Below are 23,351 nucleotides of genomic sequence, written 5' to 3' on the forward strand. Positions count from 1 at the left end.
TCGCTCTGTTTGTTCAATACTTTTTTTATTCATAGTGTATCTTCCATTGTTCTAGCTACTTTACATTGAGATTTGGCTATGTAGCCTTTATAATTCCTAGTTTCCTTGCAGGTAAGTATCTTTTTATCACACCTTGCGCACAGCGCAAAGTTTATTACAGTTAACCAGACAACGTCTCAAAACACAACTGCTGTTCCTTTTTGTATTTGGCCCAGCCCCAGAGTTTGTGTTACTACCACGGACCATTCAACAAGAAAGAGGTGAGTCTTGGCCTGTATCTCTCCCTCCCAGTTTAGAGTTACTACTCAGAGGGAAAATGCCCACCTTGGGGATGATCGTACAACCCACTCTCGTTGATGTGAGTCAATCCTTACTCAAAGGGGATTATTTGAAAGAGTAAGGATTACTCACCTGAGTCAGGGTTGCAGGATCCAGGCCCTTGTGTGGGGAAAGGTAGTCCAGGAATGTAGCAGCACTACTTGGCCATGGAGCATTTGAAGTGTGAGCCGTGGAAAAAATAACACATTGCAAAAGTGCCATTAATGTACGGTAGCAAGAGTGCAGGTTCGTGCTTCCATGTTTGTTCTGTTAAGTGTTGGAGGGAGACATGGGGGCTCCCAGGCAGGAATGATACAGATGTGGCACAAGCTCCATCCTTTTGCTGAATAAAGGTGCTGTTTCTTAGCAGCAGCAGCCACCCGTCTCCCACATTCGAGTGCTGCTAGGGCAAATTAGATGGCGCTTGGAAAAAGAACATGCCTACACCGCTCTGGATGCTGCTTTTTTGTAACTCAAAAGATCAGATTCAAGAAGCTGGCCCTTTAATGTTAGCAATGAAACTGACCAAAATGAGTGAGGTAACAATTGTCAGAGGAGGAGGAGCCTCCCTGAGCCGTGTGCAAATACAATTCCTTCACCAGAAGGAAAGTCCTTCCCCACCAAAATAAAACACATTCCTTTCATAGCATAACACAAACTCCTGCAAGGAATGGCCAGCAGGGCAGTCCATCTCAGACAGAGGGAGATTAGGATAGAAAAGAGGTGATTGTCCTGCAGCAGAGAGGTGAGGGAGGGGAGAAAATGGAGCCCTACAAGCACTGTAGCTACAAGATGTGTTTTGGGGGCTAGCTCTCCTTGTGTAGTTAAGGGAATGTTCAGCTAGGGCTGAGCAAGTGGAGGGGGAGAGTATCCCCATTTTGGCTGGTTTGCACATCTAGAAAAAAGCATGTTATGGCACAAAAGATTCACCTATGCTTTAGAAACTGCAAGCAGACTGAGACAGGGCAGGAATGTTCAGTACAGTTCTCTCCTGCAAACACTACATCACAGTAGTCATTTCGCAGACTAGTTATTCCAGACACTTTGGTCTAGGGGTTTCCACCTACAGTCTCGTTTAAAGAAGAACATGGCAGTAATTTCACACCCAGGGCCCTCCCGCTTCTCAAGACCTCACATTCTACCACACCAAGAAGCCATCTGTGGTAGCAAATCAGCACTTAATGGCTTGCAAGCTGCCTGAAATACATGAAACCCACAGAGGATGCATGCAGGGGGGGGAAGGAAGAGCAGCTTCGCTGACAAAAATATACAGCAGAATTCTACAGTAAGTCGAGGGTACTGAAGTATTCTCTGGAGAAGGCTGGTTCTGGATGCATGTGGAAGGGGCGTGAGCTATGGAGCATGCAGTGCCTGTGCTTTTTTCCTGTCAATCATCAGTTAAGACCTTGCCCTCAAAGCTGGTACAAATTATCACGGGATGTTCATAACCTGCCTACAACTCAACTGGAAAGACACACACTCAAGATGACTAGAATCTCATAGGTAGACAACCCCACCCTCAGCCTGTGACGAGCAGGGGGAAAAGCCCATCTCTTCTGGATGGGTCCGCAAAAAGGCAAAGAGGACAGAGCTGATCACCCCTCAGGTATCCCTACTTTTTCCAGCAGCACTTGGAGACGGCTGGGCCTGGAGCGAAGGTGAAAGACACTGACCCTCTGAAATGCTCAACACTAACCTCTACTGAACAGCTTGTTTGGTAAGAGAAACACTAGCCTTTTTAGCTTTGGGCTGGATTTGGAGAGAAGAGATTTCCTCTAATTCCACACTCCAGTGCTGATTGATGGAAAAGCCAAAGTCTGCCCTGCTCCAACTCTTCTCCATTCTGGTACTGCTAGCTGCATGGCAGGTGATGAGTGTCCAAGCCCTGGAACACAAATCTACCATGAAGAGGAATGGACTCTGAGCCTGTAGGAGAGGGGAGAGTGCCCTGCTCCTAGGTACTGGTAGGAAAGGAATCCTCTCCTGTGTAATTAGCATTCTAATGCACAGAAATTTAGACTGAGGGTTGCCATTGTATCCAGTGTTCACCCCCACTCTGCCTCAGCATCGCAGCACACATCTGTTCTGAGAAGCTAGAGTGGGAATGAGTTGAAGGCAATGCTGTAAGTGTTCATGGTGTTGTGCTTCAGGTTTCTAGCCAACACTGGATGCAAAGGAGCCACACCCTGGGAGAGGCTATTTTTGTGAGAATTTGTGCCAACTCAACACACTCCAGCAGTTTGGAGGGCTGCCAAGATAGGCAGTCAATCTCTTAGATGCTTACCTGACCCACATCCAGTTCTATCACTGCTTTCATTCCAATGAGGAGCTGGACCTGCCTTTTTACTTGCGTGGGAATCACTGCAGACCCCTCACAAAATGTCCTGCAGTGCACATCAGCCAACTGGGGTTATGGTCTTGACTGCAGCTGTCCATTTGTAACAACCCCCCCACTCCTAAAAACATAGGTTAGGAAAATTAGCTGTTGAACCACTAAGCATATACATTAAGAGGAAATATTAGGCTGAACTGTCCCCTTTACACCTAAGTAAATCTTTGAATCCATATAATTGCCTGGCTCCAAATGAGAGAAGCATTTGGCTTACTCTACCTGACTATTTGTTTATATTTAGGATGGGAAAATGGGTCCATTTAAAGGCTGCTGCTGGTTACACAAGCATTATTTCCACCAAGTAGCTTTCAGGTTAGGGCTCAGTAAAGCCAATGCATTATGCCTGCAGCAAAAACCATCTCTTCCTTTTAAACTCTGCATTAAAAATTAAATTTGGGTATAAGGTTATACTCTAGTAGAGATGCACCCCTTCTGCCCACAGATTTTGTCTGAAGTGGAGATGTAATTTCCAGCTCGGGTAGACATACCTGCACTACCTCTGATCAAGGTAACACGGGCATATCTACTTGAGCTACAAATTACAGCTCTGGTGTAGACAGACTGAGTGAGAGAGATCTTAGATCGGAAACTGCTTTCAAATTGGCATGTGCGATTTAACCATGCAATCAGCTTTACCAGAGAGCGAAGTAGTCAAAGCTGGAGCATTCCTGTCAGGGTTAGATATTGACATTCACAACTACAGACCAAGATTAAAATATTTACTTACTATGTACGCTGATTTCAAAATTGTGGTTCAGGTTTTGTGACCTTGATTCTTTTTATTTTTGCTTGTCTGTATTTTAAACCCATTTTTTAATCATGATTCTTCCCAGCTAAGGGGTGGCTTGTACTATACATTAAGTCTAGAACCCTTCCAAAAGCATGGTTGGTTTACAGTCAAGTACACAGGCTGAAATGGTTTCCATTCTTTCTCCACCCCACTCTAACAGGAACACAGCATTCCCACTAATGCCAAAGTTTTGAAATGAGTCAGAGTATTTGTTTGCCTCCACCTCTTCCTCCCCCGCCCCGTTTGCCCACACCTGAACTGCACACTTACCTTAGGATGATGTCTGTTTTACAAAGGAGTAAGTCTTGAGTTTATGTAACTAGATCCTAGTTTTCAAACACAGGCACTGTATGGACACTACAGCCCAAAATACCCCTTTTCAGGTAAGCACCAATGGGCAGAATGTAGGTACCTAATTTAGGCAGCCAAGTTTGAAAACTGAGCTTAGCAAGGAAACTCCTCCTTTCTCCACATACGGAAAGATTAGAGCTGAGAATCAGTGTCCCAGACAATCTGCCCTTCTATCCCTCCCTCCAACACTGCAGCATCTCACACAGCACTATTTAGGCCATTCGCTATTTACGTTGTATCTGGCAGGTGCTTTAGCTGCAGCACAAAGGGGAGTGGAGTGGAAGGATAAACCCTTTTAAAATCTATTTCACAATTGGTCAGACACTGAAAATCGAACCAAACTGTTCTGCCTGTGAACCTGATTGGTTACTCACAGTGGAAGGACGAGGGCCTGTCGGGGCAGAGTGCCAAACGATCCTCCCCTACACAGGTCAGCACCGCAATAAATGTGTCTGCCCGTGTGTTCAGGGTTGGTCAAAAAGGGTGAGCCTCAGAGAGAAAAGCCCAGGGTGAAAACTAACCTTCACCTCAGCTGTACTTACAGTATCCTCCCTTCCATTTATCTCTGTCTCCATTTTACCACTAGAAACCTCCACTAGATTATCAAAAAACTTAACCATAAGCACACCTCAGGCTGGAATTTTCAAAAGACCCTAAAATAGTTAGGCACCCAACTCCCATTGAACTGCAATAGGATTTGGGTATCTAACTCTCAGTCTTCTTTAATCCCAGGCTATTTGTGTGGGTCAGTTCTGGCTCCTTATCGACATTAAATAATCTACTTCAACCCCGAATGTGGGAGGCAAAGAAATGGGTTTTTTTCTTCACAGCAGTTGGGGCAGAGAAGCAAAGGATGAGGGTCTGAGTTTAAAAAGGCTAGATAAGCAGAGCTAAGAGACAACAAAGGGTACACGTAGCTGAAAGCCAGAGAGGAATTGTTGCCAGTGGACCAGGAAAAGCTTCCTGAGACTAAGGGCTTCTCTATATGTACAGTTGCATTGATTTCACTAACAATAGGATGTTAAACTGGTGTCTCTGCATGGGTGGACACTCTTAACGGCTAGCTTGCAAATTTGCAGGCTCAAGATACACCATTTTGTACCAGTTTGAAATTGGTTATGAATTAATACACAGTACTCTGCAGTAGCTTAACTATAGCAGCACAAGGTTGGGTAGGCCTGTGATCTGCTGGATGGAATAGACTCTTCCAGGGAAGCTGTGGCTCTTGATCAAAACTAGACCCATAGTAACAGAGAAATGAAAACCTTCCTTAGCCAGGGTCCTGGATCCCACCAGTGAGTTTGGGCTCGTCTGTCCTTAGAACAGCAGCAGGACACAAACCCAGCCTCATCACAGCAGGGGGGCACTGCCCCACCTCAACTTCCAGCCTTGGTCTCTTCTTTCCTCAGTGCTCGGGGCTCAGGCTCACTCTACATTGCCCATTTCAGCAACAGCTTCTAGCTCCGGCAGGAAATGCCAGGGAGACGTACAGTTTTAAGCAGCATTAAGTTAAATAAATAAGCATAAATACAATAAATTATATAAAGCAGAACATTCCCTAGGTTTCTGGGCATGTTTTTGTCTACAGTCCTTTGCCTTGTCTTTCTCCCCCTTCTTGGGCAGTCTGCTAAGATAGTTATGGTTTGAATTTAAGAGTCCCAGTCATGCAAGACACCAACAAGCCCCACAAAGAGCTTCAGTACTTCTCCAGACAAACTAGGCAGCTAGCACATTTTCAGGAGGAGTGTGTGGATAAATGGCTTAGTCAAACTCCTTCTAGAGCTGCGTAGGCCAGTGCCATATGGTGTAGGAAGGGCCAGTTGCTCACCTTGCTTTTTCAGCGCACGCAGAAGCTAGAGATGAAACAGACCTGCTAGATCATCCAGTACTCAATACTACCCCTAAACAGGGCTGTGTCAGGTGATCTCGCCTGCTTCAAAAAATCCAGAGTCAGAGACGGTGGAGATAGAGGGTCCACAGACCAACTAATCCACCTGGTAAGGCAAGATGGGGAAGCATGTTAGTCACCACCGCAAATTCCCTCTATCCTTTCACCATGCAAAGGGATGTGCCACTGTTAGAGCTTGATCCTGAGAGCTGCTGATCGCCTGCAGCGTGGGTTAGTGCATCGGACTGATGACATGGGGTTGTACTCCTGACTCGACTACTGAAACACCTCATGTGACCACTCTGTCATTCAGTTTTCCCATCTGTAAGCAAGTACAATGATACTCATCCAGTTTTGCAAAGCACAACATAAAGGCATAGTGTCCTTCTGATGTCAGTGTGACTTGTGTGCGCTCAGTACCTCAGGATCAGGCTCTACCCGCATTGGGTTCCCATTTGTTTAGTGTGTCCAATAATACTGTCTACACCTTTGCCCTTGCTTCTAGTCTCCTCCAGTCACCGGAGCTTGCTCAAGAGCAATGGGCTCAGGTATGGCATTTTCAAGGCCACAGCAACTTCACTGTGTCCCTCTCCTGCTCCTCCAAGACAAAAGAAAACATGGCCCACCTGCTGTGGGATTCAAACCCAGACGGACATCTCACCAGCTGCCCAGCTAACATGCCGAGCCCAGTACGTTACATACCCTGAGGCTTCCTCTCTTGACCTCTGCCAGGCTAAAATTCCCGACCATTAAAAATTAATAATTTTAAATTACTTTTAAAAATAAATACAAATGCAACATTTACCCGGCACCAAACCTCTGCAGCCTGAGCTGCCTGCTGCATGAATGCCCCTGTAGCTGCCACTTCTGATAACCCTGGTCCACTCTTATTCTAAAAAGGTTCACTGCAATGCAGCAGGAAACGCACCAAAACTTGCCCCATTTACAGCCTTCTTTCTATGAATGACAATTACCTGTGTGGCTCGTCCTTTCTTCCACCCCACTTCTAACATCTCCAGGGATCAGCGATGCAATGGGAGGGTGCGTGGCTTCCTGATACAGATCTGTTCAATCCGTTTAATTGCAATTGTGGTTTCTTTTTTTTCCTAAAAGGAAGCTGCTCCCTCTCCTTGTGAGTTTCCACCAGAGGTGAGATGTATTTAAGTCGATACTGGTACATGCCAAATGCCCTCACCTAGCCCACTATTATTATTATCATAATCTTTTTTGGCAGAAGGAGGGTTAAAAATAGTGAGCAACAAGAAAAAAAACAACAGGGTGTTGTATCAAGTCAGAGCCATTAAGCTTTACATGCCTCTGACTGGGAGGTGAGCACAGATGGCCCTTTCAGCACAGCCGCAGCTCCTTAGCACAGGAGTGGCTTATTGACAGGGACGCAAACACATGGAGGGTCGAGGAAAACAGAGTATGTAAAGGGGACATTGTCAAGTGGTAAAGAACCAAAGGGCCAAATTCACTGACTTAAATGAGATACGCCAGGGTCTGGATTTATCCAGGAATACTGAGTAACAACCCACGTCAGCGCCCCTCTACTTTGCCATTAATGTAGCTTCTAGTAATAAAAAGTGAAATGTTACATTGGGAAAACCTGGTTCAGTTTCTGTGCTTCACTCAGCAAAATTAGGCTGGCCAGTTTAATGGCGAGTTGCACCCCTGCTATGGCATTCTCGCAGAGGGCTCAGAACAAACCCCATTTGCTACTGAATGAGAACAGTTTCCTGGAGAATTCTCATGGGTCAAAGCCTGCTCAATTCAGTAGGCTACTCTCACAAGGGACTCATGTCTTCTAGCAAAATCCTTCTTGTCCTCAATGGAGCAAGGTGAAGTTGACAGTGTCCCCTTCAAATACCTGTTCAACATTCAGGTACCCTCAGACAGGGAGGGGGAGGGGCATTTGCACCAATTCTTCCCTTTAAAACAGACAGACAGACAAACAGCCAGGAATACACAGAAGAGAGGTGCATGGGAAGAGGTAAGCAAGAGCTGCACTCTCCCGGACAGTGCCTCAGTGCTGGGAAAGCACAGCCCCACCATCGCATCCAGTCCTACCCCAGAGACGCTCCAGTTCAGCCAGTGTTGGAGGTCTGCACCCACGCTTCTCCTCCTCAGTACATAGGCTTTTTTCCTCTTTTAAAATCTGTATATAATATATATATATATTTATATTCTGTATATATATATTTATATGGTCTATATACACATATTGCACACAATCCTCTGGCCTCCTGTGTTCGCCCCTGTTAGTGGAAACGCTTCCGTTTCTCCTCTGGTTCCGACCCATAGTCGCGCGACCCGATGCCATTCTGAAGGTTTACTAGTGAATCCTTCATCTGCAAGACAAAAACCACCCTGAGCGTTTGGCTGCTGTAAAGTCTTGGAGGCGCTGGCGTTTTGAACCTAGGCTCCCTGCCACAGGCTAGCAGAAGGCGTTCCTGTTGCACTCCTTGGCTTGGTACCAGAGTGCCGGGGCTGGAAGCGGCAGGGAGTGAGAGGTGCACTGCCAGCCAGGCAGATGGAGTGACACAGAGTGACAGCTAGGACATAGGTTTCTGACAGAGGCACGTTATTAAAACAATATTGGAAGCAAAAGATGTTATGAACTGCAAAGTCTGTACATACAGCCCCCTCTCTGTGGGGGAGGGTGGATACCGACCAGCAAACAGGTAGGGGCAGGGCGGAAGTGTTCAAAAACATCATCCCCCTGCTCTAAAGTACCCTAAAGGATCTCTGATACTCACACAGAGCAGATCCCCTCCATCTTTAAGGTCTCACGTGGAAGACCTGCACTCAGTAAGCTGCATGGGAGTCAATTTGTCTATTCTACCATGGGACTGTGGAGAGCTGAGTGGATCAAACTGGGATGTGAACACCAAGCCTTCCAGACCTGATGCTACATCCACCGTCTGGCCTAGGATACTTGGTCAAGGAGAAGCTCTGGAATTCAGGATTGCTTTGAAGGTTTTAAAGCTTACCTGCTTGTGCTAGTCCTGTTTGAAGATGGGTCTGAAGGGTCATGATGTGCATGTGGGGACAGCTAGAGACAGTCTGGGTAGGTAAGGATCTAGACAGGCAGCAGGGTGGCTGTAGAAATGTTCCACCCAGTTTCATGTAATAGGAATTCCTGGGGTAAGTGGCTGGCGGATGCCGTTCTTACCTGGTCTAGAAGCATCACGGAGGATTTGATGATCTCACGCCATTTCTGCAGCTCTGTGTCATGATACTTCTGCTGAGACTCTAGTAACTGAGCCCATTCCGACTGAGACTGGGGTAACCTGCCAGGTGCACATAAAATACAAATGGTTTGGCTTTGGAGGAGCAAGGGGTTAAGAGTGATGTAGGGGAGTTCCTGGCTGCTGAGTAAAAGGATGTCATTGACGATTCACCTCAAAGCCAGAGCGTGCCCCCCACCCTCCCGTACTCCTTCATTCATAAAACTTCCACCCACCACAAATTGTCTTCCTTGGAAACCTCTGCCCAACCTCATCCTCAGTGAAGATGCTTTGAAATGAACATTTCCAGATGTATCCAGTGTTGTAGCTGTGTCTGTCCCAGGATATTAGAGACAGGGTGGGTGAGGTAATTCTTTTATTGGCCCAATTTCTGTTTGTGAGAGAGACAAGCTATGCATAATATCCACAAACAACTACGTGCGTGAAACCAGACAATCACTACGCTCTCGAATGAACTCAAACAGGAAAATGATAAAAGACAAATATGGGTGAATATTTTTCTCCAAGTGATCACGCTATATATGATCTATCAGTCCTCATCCTCAAAAAAAGTACACAACACTTTCAAAAGACGAACCTCAAAACTTAAATTCGTAACTTCGCTAGACACTAAAAATCATGGTCTTAATAAAGACACTGGATTTATGGCTTATTACAACAATCTGTAACCCCTTCACTCCCCTTTATGTCCTATGACTACAGGGATGTTAATAGGTCAGGTGATCAGGAATGGGCCCTTAGAATGGGCCCTTAGGGTGCTAACTGCTTAACGGTAAACTATTTGTTCAATTTTATATTTAGCTGTGACACTCTGAGTACCTTTCCCAGACCTGAAGAGCTCTTTATAGCTCAAAAGCATGTCTCTCTCACCAACAGAAGCTGAAAAATATTACTGCCCCCACCTTCTCCTTTTAAGGGGTTATATTTTTAGAAGCATCCAAGTGTCTCAAGAGATTGTCCCATTTTCAAAAATGTCCAAGGCACCTAGGAGATGAAGTCTCATTCAAATCAATGTTCCTAAGTCTCTTGAAAAATTTATCAATGATCATTTTAAGTTGCTTCAGTTCTGGCACTTTTGGGGAACACAGTGAAACTAGTGGATAGTTCCTCATATTCCCCTCTTCCTCCCCGCATACTTTACTAACGATATGCCCAAACAGGGTATCTTGGTCCAAAGATCTCAAAATGCTCTGCATTCAATTAATTATACACTGCAGCGCCCAACCTGCATCCAGGTAAGGTAGGTACTGTTAACTGCGTTTTATAGACAGGGAAACTGAGCCACAGAGGGGAGAGGTAACAATACTTGCTTGAGGTCACACAAGAGAGTCAATAGCAAAGCCAGGAATGGAACACAGGAGTCCTGACTCCCTCTACATATTACACCACACGCCCTTTTCAGAGCCAAAAACAAGCACCAGGTGACCCTTGGCTCTCTGCCCTGTGCCGTAGCCATTGGAGAGTGCTACTCATCTAGCACAGTCTGTGGCAGGAAAGGCCTGATTCTCACCCTGCTCTCCCAGTGTAATCATCACTTGTTTGTTGCTTGTTCCAACCCAAATAATTTATCTTTCCTTCAGTGTGTAATGCTGGGAAAGAGGCAACTGGGCAGCTCTGGACTGTGGAGTTTTGGAAAAGCCACCCAAGTCCACACAAAGTAATAGTTAGTGAGGGACAAAGATAAATGAATGCAAAGTTACCTTTCCGGTAGCCGCAGGCCCTGCCATGCGGTGAGGGTCTGGGTGGTGTATTCCAACATCCAAAGTTTGTAGAACAGCATCATATTGAGAATTACCAACAGCACCAGACTGGGAAGGAGAAAAAAGACACTGGTGGAAACATCCCTGACTATATACACCATTCAAATCCCACCATAGAAAATGCCACGAAGGTCCCAGGGGCCTGGATGCCTTAGTCAGCTGATGGCAGTGGCAGTTTTGCCTGAATAAGAACTGGGTGACCAGGGCCAGAAACTTTAATTGAGAGAGAGAGAAAGAGACGAAGACAGAACTTCATGAACTAAACACAACTGAGGGCAGAGCATTGGGGAGACTGACAGATCAGAACAGACAACATACAGACCAAGGTTGGTGCATTAGGATTCCAGCTCAGCGGGTGACGAGTTCTATCGGACACTGAGAAAAGCAGGTGAAAAACACAAGAGTAAAGAGGTAAAAAAGAGACAGTACCTGAAACAAATCCTAATGGGAGCAGGGAAGAGAAAAGATGGAGGAGCTAGAGGTTAGAAACAGAGCAGCACAGGGATAGGAGGAATGTCTGGTGGATACATATAGTACACAGAAGGGAAGGAAAGGGAGGAGAGAGAAGGGAAGAAAACGGGAGCTGCATGGGTGTTTCTCTAAGGACAATGCTCTTCCTTCCCACGCTACACAGCAGAGGTTGGGTGGTACCTGCAGAGCAGCACACATGGAGCACCTGAACACGGTATTGTTCGGATTATAAATTCACATTTCAAGCTGCAAACCCCTCTTTCTCTATTTGCACCAAGCTGTGTGAGAGGAGCCTGACAGCACAGCATGCCAGCCACTGCTCTGACTTTATACAAGGTTGCTGCAACCTGGCATTTGCGGTCGTTATATCTATTAGGTGCATCAGCGGCTCAGATAAAAGATGCCAGCCAAGATGGGAGGCTTTTAATTACCGTGTTTGGGGCTGTCTGTGAACATCTCCACAGCCTCAGAACCAGTGGGCCAACCCCATTTCTCTGGGACAGGGTTCTGGCTAATGGCCATTGGCAAGATACAGCATTCTGAAAATATTACAAACACTTTGATCTCCAGTGCACCAGTTTGGAAGCAGATGCATTGGTAGCTTCTAAGTCCTTCCAATCAGACAGCTGTCCGGTAGCCTATGAACAGGGATTATTCTAAATTGATTTTTTTGTGCTTTCTTATCAAAACGATTGGATGTGCCAGGTCCATCCGTCAGAAAGTGTTTTGGTAGAGAAGGTACTGGAATGTCCAGCAGCAAACATCTGCCATGCTGCCAGATACACTAGGTCAGTCTAACAGCAGATATCTGCAGCACCGCCAAATGTGCATCTAGCAGAAGATGCCTACCATGGTGCCAGAGTTACTGAGCACATGCAGCAGGAAGTATCTGGCTTGCTGCTAGATGTACAAGCTCTGTGAGAAAGCTTCTCCAGCCTTATCTCAGTCAGGATCGGGAAGTGCAGAAAAAGAGGCACAGCAATTTAAAAAGTAAAATTAAAATGGTAAATTCAAATTTTCCCAACCTCTGAAAAGGCTGGTTGAGTTTGGGGCAAAAGATTGGGGTTGTTTTTGCTTTATTCAAGCTGGTTCAGCGGATCCTCTGTTATTAGGATCATGCTGCAGTGAGGGTAAGTCCCGAGGAAGATTTTCCTCTCTGCAGGTCACAATAAATCATTAATACTTTGTTGGGTACCTGTACAGTGCCTTTCCTCCAAAAAGTCATTTACACATGAGTGCATTAGCCTCCCCCACAGCCTCGGTGGCAGGTAGACATTAGGACTCCCATTTTACAGGTGGGTAAAATGGAGACCAAAAGAAGTCTTGTAGCTAGACCAAGCGTATCTGGATCATCTGTGCATTTGTAACGAACCCACCACTGTAGTAGCCATTGTGAAGTAAGTGGCAGAGACAGGACTAAAACCCAGCAGTACTGATTCTTAATAGCCTGCTATAACCATTGTACCAGCACACCCAGTTCTCACCCATCCCTCCCCCAACTTTTTATCTTCTAAGAAATCTCTTCCTAATGGGCTGGTTTCCTTCCAAGATGGAATTTCTCCCAAACCCAGAACCCAGAACATACATATTTGCAAGTAGCCAAGAAGGTTTCACTTCGGAATGTAATGAGAGAAAAACAGGTAGCAAACCAACTGGTCACATATAATAAAAACCAATGTACTGAACACATTGTTGTCGTAGTGTAGCACCTTTACCATTACCTTTACCAGTATAACAGTTTGCATGACAAATGCACCACATTTTCACTGTCCTGGGAACTGCTAGGTTGTTTGTATGTGGTACCAAGTAGGTAAATAAAAAAATTACAGTCTCTGCATAACTCGTGCAAAATCCTTAATTTGCAAAATGTCTAAACCAAGACCCTGGATGCAATAAAAAGAAGCTGTTTTATTCCTCGCTTTCCAAAAATGTTTCTGTTATTTACAATCCCTTCTCTTCAGTCATTATTTATGGGGTCTCATGTTCATATTAATTTCTCTGGCCCCTCATCTGCTTTTCCTCCATCGACTATAGATTTCCCCTTCCCGACACAGCCTGCCGTTTCCCCAGCACTCTGGTGAACAAAGCGTACTCTCAGGTTTCAGAGTAGCAGCCGTGTTAGTCTGTATTCACAAAAAAGAAAAGGAGTACTTGTGGCACCTTAGAGACTAACCAATTTATTTGAGCATAAGCTTTCGTGAGCTACAGCCCGCTTCATCGGATGCATTCAGTGGATGCATCCGATGAAGTGAGCTGTAGCTCACGAAAGCTTATGCTCAAGTAAATTGGTTAGTCTCTAAGGTGCCACAAGTACTCCTTTTCTTAAAGCGTACTCTGTAGCTGAGTTACCTCCCGGGACTTCTAGGAATGTGTAGGAATGCAGGGTTCTGCCTGGCTGAGGGCAAGGTCAGGCCTGAGGGGAAGGGAGTGGGTTGAATAAAGAAAGAACCGGACAGCAGTCTGAGTCACAATGTTGCGATGTGGATCATCTCCAGCAGGAGCTGACCCAAACCTTTGATCAGAGCTAGAATTCAACTACACCACATGGAACGTTTATGAGGTGTTTTTTAAAAGGTTAATTTATTTGCTTTTTGCTTTTTGGGCAGCTTCTGCTGGAAATGATCCACATCTCAACATCATGACTCAGACTCCTATCCGGTTCTTTCTTTATCCAACCCACTCCCTTCCCCCCAGAGACAGGAGAACCCAAGGAGAGAGACTGAGCAAGCCAGGAGGGCGTAAGGAGTCACTCACACACAGCTGATGACGACCAGCAGCTTGGAGACGCTTTGCAGATGGAAGCCACCAGAATTGTCCTCAGGGACATGCCGCGTCTGCGTGGAACCTGAGGGGAAGCATTTTGTCATGCATTTAAGTTATGACCTAGGAAGAGCTCAATTCCTATCCTCTCCACATTCCCAAATCCCTCTCCAACAATCGCACCCCAGGCTGTGATCCATTGGACCCCTACCTCCAAGAGGGGGGGGTCCCCTACCCCCAGCCCCACTCCACCCCTGGCCCCCAGATTGGCCCGGCCCCATCCCATCACAATCCCTGAAGAGCCCAGCTGCCTGCTGGCAATTCCATACCTGCCACGTGCTTGATTCGATGCACAACCTCCTCATCTGTGGGGGTGGTGACGGGACTCAGCACCTCCTCCAAGTGTGGCACCCGCAGGTGGGCGTGGGGCCGTTTCCTTCGGCGCAATGTGGATTGTTTGCTCATCTTCTCTTTGGGGGATTGTCTGTGGATCTCCGCTAGGTACATGCTCTCGGTTTTGGTCAGTTCGCTCTCTGCAGTGAGTCAGGCAACGTGTTTAATATCAAGGGAAAATACCTGAGGGTCTCTCTGTACAAGGTCACTTTCACAGACGCTTGGGACCATAACAACACAGTTTCCACCTAGGGCGCCCACTGCCAAAGCAGGGCCCAGTGCTGGCAGCTCCAGAAGATGAAAGCACGCATGCCCATAATTCACTTGGCCGAATGTCAGGTTCATGCTAAAGCACTGAGCTCTCACTACCTGCACATTTTAATGGGCAGCGCTAAATGTGAAGTAATGACATCATCCAGCTCTGTCTAAAACCCAGCCACGGTAGCCGACCCTTGCTAGTCCGCTACTGGATCCCACACCACCAGACTGCCTGCCTGCAGGGACGCATGTGCACACCCCCTGATATCAACACACCACGGCCCCTTGGTAATGGCTGCAGTGTGAGTGACTGCAGCTCTCACCTAAATGACGGAAATAATCTTCTAGGCCACTCCAGAAGTTTTTCTCGATGAAGGATTTCACAAGTCCCCACGGCTGCTTCCTGTAGCGTAGCTCTGTAGAAACCCTGAGGGAAGAAAAGAACAAACCCAGTTCTTCCTGAGCGGTCACCTCCTAATCTTTGCCCCCTGGATGCAGTGGGAACGGGTGAACCCACAGCCTACAAACATTTGCTAAAGCAACTGAGTACGTGTTATTTCTCCCTCTTATGATTTTGATGGTGGCTCTGGCTGGGTCCTGAAATGCCAAACTGCTGCCTGTGGCCCATTCCTGAAAGCCTCTCCCTGTGGCAGTTCCTGTCAGCCCCTTTTCAAAACTCCCCTCCCCTGCAAGTTTGCACGTGTACTGGAACACACAGCCAAACACTAGGGCACTGATCCAAGCCCAGCCCAAACCTCCAAGGCTGCAGAATTGTACCCAGTACTAACCTGCTGGTAGCTCTGCTTCCCCACTTACCCTATGAATCTCTCACAGCCCTGTGCTCTCTGTCGGTGCCTCCCATTGCCCACAAGATTCAATTGATAGTACACAGCAGCTGTCCCTATGAACCATTTATTCCAAGAGAGGTTCTCTGGCTCTCGGCCACCTCCCAACACTAACCCACACTTTCTTTGCAGCAACTACACTGCCTGATCAAAGGCCAGTGGATTGGGTAGCCACCTCTCCTACCACTCTCAAGAGCTATGGGGAGGTTCTGCTTGCAAGGGTTAAGGTATAGGGGGCACAGACAGGCTTCTTGCAGTCTCTCCACCCTTCCCTTGTAAAGCAAAGGGCAGGAGTTCAAGTTTTCCTATTTGTAAAGTGCTTTGAGATCCTGGAGGAAAGTTGCTCTAGAGGGGCCAGTGGATGAGTATTTTTCTTCATCAACAAATCCACAGTCCCTCCGAGTACTGTACCTGAGTCGGCTTTTGTTTCTGGCGACACGCGTCAACGTGTAGCGATTAATGGTGTAGAAATAATCATGGTAGGGGACGTCGTGAGTTAGCACCTCTGCGTCTATCACGTAGCACTCGCTTTCTTGGCTGGCTTTGTACATTGTCTGCGCAAAGCGGAGAGGAGAGCACAGGGAAGTGGTTAGTCTGGTCAGAGCGAGGCCAGGGCAGAGCATGGCTCCTCACTGCAATCATGCAAAACATCTCATGCAGAGGTAAGAGCCACCTCTGTGACCCTTTTGTGTTAAGTTTTCCGTTAGCAGCTGAGTTTTCCTGGTGTGAATATTCATAAAAAAAGCCCACAAAATTTAAGCTCAAGTATTTCCCTATGGCAAATCTGAAATTGGAAATTTGATAATAATATTCCAAACTCAAGCAATTTTGGTTAGTTACACACCTAATCCCATCAGAAACAATATCCCAGCTGACTTATGTAACTGACCAATGCTAACGTTCCCCAATAAACTGGTCTCTGGCTCTTTATATTGTACAGAGGGAAGAATTTTGCAAATATTTGTAAACAACATAAATATCTGTTTCTTGGCATGAAGGCTAAGTAGCATTGCCCTACTGGATAGAATAATCAATTACTGCAGTCAGTGGGCCCAATTCTCTATTGCACTGTGCACTGCAAAATCATTTACACCAGTGCAAAATGAGTGTAAATCATTACCTCTCTGGGTTTGGTAGCACTTCAGAACAGCTTTGCACTGGTGGAAATGGCTACACAAGGTGCAGGACAACAGACAGTCTAGTCCATTTACTTTACAAGGTAACCTCATTACTTTAACAGAGGTGACTGTAAAGACCAGGGATTCTCCAGAGATTTCATAGGGCTTGTCTTCACTGCAAAGGTAACTCAAGTTACACTGTAATTTGAGTGTTGCCCCTAACTTGAGTCCCATCCACACAACAGAAACCCTTAACTCAAGTTTGGAGATGTTTTTAACTCAAGTTGTCCCATCGGAGGAGAGGAGATACAGGTTACAGATAAGTGAGCACAACACATTAGCTGCCAACGCATTACTCTGTGCAACTCAGGTGTCATTTTACAGTGGGGCCACGCTCTCTCGAGCTAGGCTAACTCAAGAGGAGTTAACTCTGCTGGGAAGACATGGACACCTCCCCTCCCATCATGATAATGCAGGCCACGTCCTCATCCACCAAGATAACACCTCTGTAGGAGCTTAAGCATTTGCTTAGGCAGGAAAACAACATGAAGGAAGGATCAAACCGTGTCAGATTCTCTGTAGAGTGTCAAGTATCAGAGGGGTAGCCGTGTTAGTCTGGATCTGTGAAAGCGGCGAAGAGTCCTGTGGCACCTTATAGACTAACAGACACATTGGAGCATAAGCTTTTGTGGGTGATAGGGATTCTTGCTTGCATATTTATACCTGCCTCTGGAAATTTCCACTACTTGCATCTGAAGAGGTGGGTATTCACCCACAAAAGCTTATGCTCCAATACGTCTGTTAGTCTATAAGGTGCCACAGGACTCTTTGCCGCTTTTGTAGAGTGACAAGTGCTTTGTCCCCTTGGGAATAAAATTATTTGCACTGGCTCCTTCTGCTCTTCATTTCATCTCCCCCTTTCCCCACTCTGCTCTGTGCCTCTCTCCCCCTACTCTGCCTTCCCACACCTGGCTGGCCCTCTTCTCCTTCCATCCTGCATATGCTTCCCTGTTGCATAGTCCTCTTCTTCACCTACAAATGCTTCCTTGCTGCTTGGGTTCCCATCTCTTCTGCCCTCCCAGGCAAGTTGTTCAGCCACACTGTCGTCTTCTCCCGCTGCTCCCCAGGGCATTCTTCCTGGCTGCCTCATTACTTTCTCTCTTGCTTGCCTGGATACTCTTCTCTTGGGCTGTGGCTGGCAACTCCAGTGCCACTGCAGGCTCTGGTCCCAAGGCAGAGCTACAGCTTCCTCCTATGTAGCTGCAGCTACTAAGTGAAGACAGCCAGACTGGCTCCTCTTCTGTGATTCCATCTGCTTTTACAGGCCTCTGGCTCTGAGCATTTCTATGCAATAAAGAGCCTAGACTCCTACACAGGCAGCTGGAAAGAGGAGGAGCTACCTCCATGTGACCCACCTGCTCCCTAATGACCACTAGCAAGTCGCCCCACAGGCTGTACTTTGGGAACCACTGGTGCAGACAGTGGCTTTGCTGTTTAATTAGGCTGTTTGTTCTGGGAACAGTTTTCCCTTCACCTGGAAATTCCCAGTCACTTCCCTGTAGCACAAATTAGCTATTAGAATTTGCAATGATAATGAGTGGCAAATTAATAACAGAGGAAGCCATGCAGGGGAGAGAGCGAGAGTGAGAGAGCACATGCACATCCCAGAGCCCGGGGTATTAAAATAAGTCTCTGATCAGTCTCTGTCACCTTCCTATTCTGCTTCCACGTACCTGAGTCTCGGTGACAGTAGCAGTTTTCGGGGCGAGAGGGTTGGTGAGGGTGATCGTGTACAGGATTGCTCTGCTCTGATTGCCGTTTTCTTCCTTCTTCCAAGGATGAAAGATAATATCTTGGAAAGGAAAGGCCACCGAGTTAGAATCTTGAATTGACAGAGGTGTGGGAAGCTATCCATACACCCAGACCCAACAGGATTGGCCCTCATTGCTCCCCTCTTTGGCTGGCTTGAGACTCAGAGGACTGAAATGGACCATGGAGACTGAAGACCTCTCCCTCCCCTAGCCATGGCCTCTCCAAGGACAGAGACACACTAATGTGGACGGGCTGGGGAAGCTGCTGACTGTCCCACAGATACACCAGAACATCGTTCTCCAGGGCTGTCAATCCTGCACCCTCTGACAGTGCTCACATTCACTTCATTTATCTATTTTTTTTTTTAATAAAAGAGTTTTGTGTTGACCTTTCCAACCACCATACTTTTCCAGTCCTGTGAGGCTGCCAGTTGGGGTACAGGCAGAAAACATGTAGAAAGAGGCTCACTGTAGCATTGCTTTAGCTTTAGAAATGCCTGAGGAATTCCAAGGTCTGGTTTCTCTCCCCTTGTCCAGCATCAGGGATAGGGTCAGGGGGTCTCTCTGTCTTCCCACATGACGATGTTAGAGCTACAGTAAAAACATGGACTGCACTACACCAAGGATCACTCCCTGCCTGGGCTCCAGACTGTGCTACTCTGTGATGTGCTAGGCTTTGCATGAGGAGGCAGAGATGCTTTCTACTGGTAACCTGGTGCCTGGAGCTGGGTGTGTGATCAAGGGTGGGCTGACCTTAAATGGAGCCTGGAACTGCCAAAGACTTCAGGACTCCCATTGGTACCGCCAGCCCAGCCAGCCTCACCCTCCAGGTACACTTGTGGCAGCAACAGCATTACGCTAAGTTGTGCCTCTAAGCTGCGCGCTCCAGACCAACATGCAGAGGCCCCCTTCTGCATTGCCCTTAGCTCCTAGCGCTCAGAGGACGCTGCCTGAATCAGCTGCTGGGCGTGGGGCCTGTGCTAGGATGGTGCATGGCTCACCGGAGAACCGACGCTGTTCCATGAAATCCCTCTGGAACTGGGAGTCAGTGAAGAGCAGGTCATACAGTTTGTCCACGCTGAAACTGAACACCTCATTCATGTACTGCCGGCCATTCAGATCCTCGTAAAAGGCCTGAACTTCTCCTGCAGGGAGACAGAGATGGGTGAGCGCGCTGCTGGCCTTCAGGCCAAAGAACGCTGCACCAGGCTCAAAGGCTCCCCTTTTGCAGTGCCAGGACAGTACCACTGACAGTCTGGGAAAGGAGACGAGCCCAAAGGAGACACAGCTGGTTCCCTTTCTTTTAATGCCCCCAGGGCAATGACCGTAACATTAGTAGTGTAATTCACCCCATGGAGTTATTTCCTTTCATCTGGCCCACGATGCTGAGTTGCTGGTGTCTTCCTGGTGCGAAAGAACACGAAAGACCTCATGGATCCAGTAAAGGAGGGTAGCACAGTATCCCCACCAACACCTCCAATTGGGAAAGATAGCACCAGTGCATCATGGGACACCACAGGACAGCAATACCTGCCATCACTGCCCACCTTCGTCATGGGTCTCTGACGAGTCGCTGAGCTCCGTTGGAATGTCCTCATTGTCGTTGAAGTCCAGGGAAGGGGAGTTCACCGGGGTGATGATCTCTATCTTGTCTCCAATGATGTTTTCAAGGGTGAGTTCCTTCTCAAGGGGACTCTCCACCAACTCCTCCTCCTCCGGAAGCATCCCGTCAAACTGGGAGGGGGACAGAGTGCAAGAAAGCCAATCAGGATGCCACCACAGAGAACTACGCAATGCAATTTTGACACACATATGCCCCCTATCAGTTAAAATTCCCACTGGCATAGCTCTCTCTCTGAGACACAGACACCCTACAGGTCAAAGACTAGAGGAGCCCAGAGGACAAGCAGTCTTCCAGGTTGGGGCTGAGCAATGGGCAAACCACCTATCCTCATAAAAAAAGTTAAATTATAGAAGCACAACAAGGTAGCCATTCCTGCAAACCGCATGATATACAAGGATGGGGAGCCATGCTCCTGCCCAAAGTGACATCTGATGGTGTGGGAAGGGTTCATATTAGGGCTCTCAAGCAATTAAAAAAATGTATCACGATTAATCGCGCTGTTAAACAATAACAGAATACCATTTATTTAAATAGCTTTTGGATGTGTTCTACATTTTCAAATATATTGATTTCAATTACAACACAGAATAAAAAGTGCACTGTGCTCACTTTGTATTTATTTTTGATTACAAGTATTTGCACTGTAAAAAAACAAAAGAAACAGTATTTTTCAATTCACCTAATACAAGTACTGTAGTGCAATCTCTTTATCATGAAAGTTGAACTTACAAATGTAGAATTATATAAAAAAAACCTGCATTCAAAAATAAAATAATGTAAAATTTTAGAGCCTGCAAGTCCACTCAGTCCTACTTCTTGCTCAGCCAATCACTCGGACAAACAAGTTTGTTTACATTTGCAGGAGATAATGCTGCCCACTTCTTCTTTACAATATCATCTGAAAGTGAGAACAGGCGTTCTCATGGCACTGTTGTAGCCGGCGTCACAAGATATTTATGTGCCAGATGCTCTAAAGATTCATATGTCCCTTCATGCTTCAATAACCATTCCAGGGGACGTAAGTCCATGATGATGACCGGTTCTGTTTGATAACGATCCAAACCAGTGACCGAGGCATGTTCATTTTCATTATGAGAGTCAGATGCCATCAGAAGAAAGTTGATTTTCCTTTTTGGTGGTTTGGGTTCTGTAGTTTCCGCATCAGAGTGTTGCTCTTTTAAGACTTCTGAAAGCATGCTCCACACCTCGTCCCTCTCAGATTTTGGAAGGCACTTCAAATACTTAAACCTTGAGTTGAGTGCTATATCTATCCTTAGAAATCTCACATTGGTACCTTCTTTGTGTTGTGTGAAATCTGCAGTGAAAATGTTCTTAAAATGAACATGTGCTGGGTCATCATCGGAGACTGCTGTAACATTAAATGTATGACAAAATGTGGGTAAAACAGAGCAGGGGACATGCAATTCTCCCCCAAGGAGTTCAGTCACAAATTTAATTAACACATCATTTTTTTAACGAGTGTCATCAGCATGGAAGCATCCTCTGGAATGGTGGCTGAAGCATGAAGGGGCATACAAATGTTTGGCATATCTGGCACGTAAATACCTTGCAATATTGGCTACAAAAGCACCATGCAAATGCCTATTTTCACTTTCTGGTGACAGTGTAAAAAAGAAGAGGGCAGCATTATATCCTGCAAATGTAAACAAACAAATAAAAATCTACATTTGTAAATTGCACTTTCACAACAAAGACTGCACTATAGTACTTGTATGAGGTGAACTGAAAACACTATTTCTTTTATCATTTTTACCATGCAAATATTTGTAATAAAAAACAATATGCATTTTGATTTCAATTATAACACAGAATACAATATATATGAAAATATAGAAAAACATCCAAAATATTTAATAAATTTCAATTTGTATTCTATTGTTTAACAGTGCAATTAAAACTGTGATTAATCACAATTAATTTTTTTAATTGCAATTATTTTTTTGAATTAATCACGAGTTAACTGCAATTAATCAACAGCCCTAATTGATATATTTATTTTTAATACACACAGGGACCAATTTTTCAAGGTCTGAACACTTGCAGTCCCCTTTGACTTCAACAGAAGCTGGGGCTGCTCAACACCTCTGGAAATCAAGCTAATACTTTGTCTGCATGTGTGTGCTGTTATATCATGTATTCCCACAGACCTTTTTATATTTCAGTTAAGGTTGAGCATAAACATAAGGATATATAATAAAAAAAATCATATCCAAGTTGCAATTATCCCCCAAACAAGCACTATAAACCCAGGAAATTCAGAGTTCAGCTTAAACCCCCAACACAATCCGAACTTGTCAAGGTGTGGAAACGTGCAGCCAGGCCACCTCAATCACCTTAACTCTGCCTTGGAGTGATGCCACGAGTGAAAAAAGATTTTAGAGGGGAAAAAACAAACAACCTGAATCTATCTTGAAAAATCAGTTTCCTTTAATCTGGGCCCACAGATGCCAAAATGCTTTCATTGCCACCATATAATAGGCATGGTTAATGACTTTCATGGCAGGCTGCAGGTCCCCCTTCTTTTTTTTTTTTCCCTTGTGGAGGGTCGCGACGGCAGATCATAGCAATGCTTTTGGGGGTGGGTTATTTTTGGTTGCATTGGAAGAGAAACTATAGGAGCAGCCTGTTACAGCACGGTTTATTTAAGAACTGTCAAAAGGAGGAGGATCAGGAACTCCCTGCTTAAAGGGTATGTGTATAGGTCTAAATAAATAAATAAATAAATAAATAAATAAATGAGACAACAGTATCCCCAAGAGATTACACATAACTTCTGCAGATTGCTAAATTATCGACCTGAATCTCTCCTCTAAGTCATAGCCTGTCTTTCCATCAGCCTATTTGTATGCTCCTGGCCTCTGGTCTGCAATCAGATTTGGGACGGGGTAGGGGAAGGAGACACATACCGAAGTTGGCGCTTCACTGCTCCCCGTGGATGTCAACGTGCTGGCGGTGATGGATTTCTTGGGCAGCAGAGGACTAGCTTCAGGTTTGGCCTCTATGCTGCTCTTGGAGGAGCTGTCATTCACTTCATTTTCTTCTACAGGGATCTCCTCGCAGTAGCTGTAAATCCAGACAGAACACACCAGTCTTTAACTCTGTATTTTCCTACCTCTGGCCGGGACTGGAGATGGGAAACATTGGAATAAGGATGTTCTCATGGTATTTCCAGCCTGAGCGGAAGCAGAAATGACTGGGAATCTTGTGGGAACAGCCTTTTCCCAACATGGTTCCAGCCCCCAACATTTCAGGTGCTTATACAAATTATCAAGAGGTTTTGGTATCTTCTGTCAGGATAAT

The 23,351-nt window shown here is 46.0% G+C and overlaps 1 protein-coding gene across 17 annotated transcripts in view; it reads right to left on the bottom strand.

The window, feature by feature from the left end:
- The window catches only part of GRAMD1B (GRAM domain containing 1B), a 333,007-nt gene that overhangs the window by 31,439 nt on the left and 278,217 nt on the right, over positions 1-23,351 (bottom strand). For 14 of the 17 annotated variants that reach the window (XM_073321021.1, XM_073321020.1, XM_073321018.1 and 11 more), the window contains 11 exons: positions 22,958-23,114; positions 19,954-20,140; positions 19,408-19,551; positions 18,329-18,447; positions 15,889-16,031; positions 14,956-15,059; positions 14,311-14,514; positions 13,976-14,066; positions 10,691-10,798; positions 8,915-9,032; positions 7-8,090 (listed from right to left, as the gene is read on the bottom strand). In XM_073321021.1, the coding sequence (XP_073177122.1) occupies positions 8,001-8,090; positions 8,915-9,032; positions 10,691-10,798; positions 13,976-14,066; positions 14,311-14,514; positions 14,956-15,059; positions 15,889-16,031; positions 18,329-18,447; positions 19,408-19,551; positions 19,954-20,140; positions 22,958-23,114 (1,465 nt within the window). In that variant the 3' untranslated portion in view covers positions 7-8,000. Of the gene's footprint in view, positions 1-6; positions 8,091-8,914; positions 9,033-10,690; positions 10,799-13,975; positions 14,067-14,310; positions 14,515-14,955; positions 15,060-15,888; positions 16,032-18,328; positions 18,448-19,407; positions 19,552-19,953; positions 20,141-22,957; positions 23,115-23,351 lie in introns of those variants that run through there. The other 3 variants (XR_012155938.1, XR_012155937.1, XR_012155939.1) reach the window with 2 other exon arrangements.

The sequence above is a fragment of the Lepidochelys kempii genome, chromosome 22 (genome assembly GCF_965140265.1).
Source record: "Lepidochelys kempii isolate rLepKem1 chromosome 22, rLepKem1.hap2, whole genome shotgun sequence".
Taxonomy (NCBI): domain Eukaryota; kingdom Metazoa; phylum Chordata; order Testudines; family Cheloniidae; genus Lepidochelys; species Lepidochelys kempii.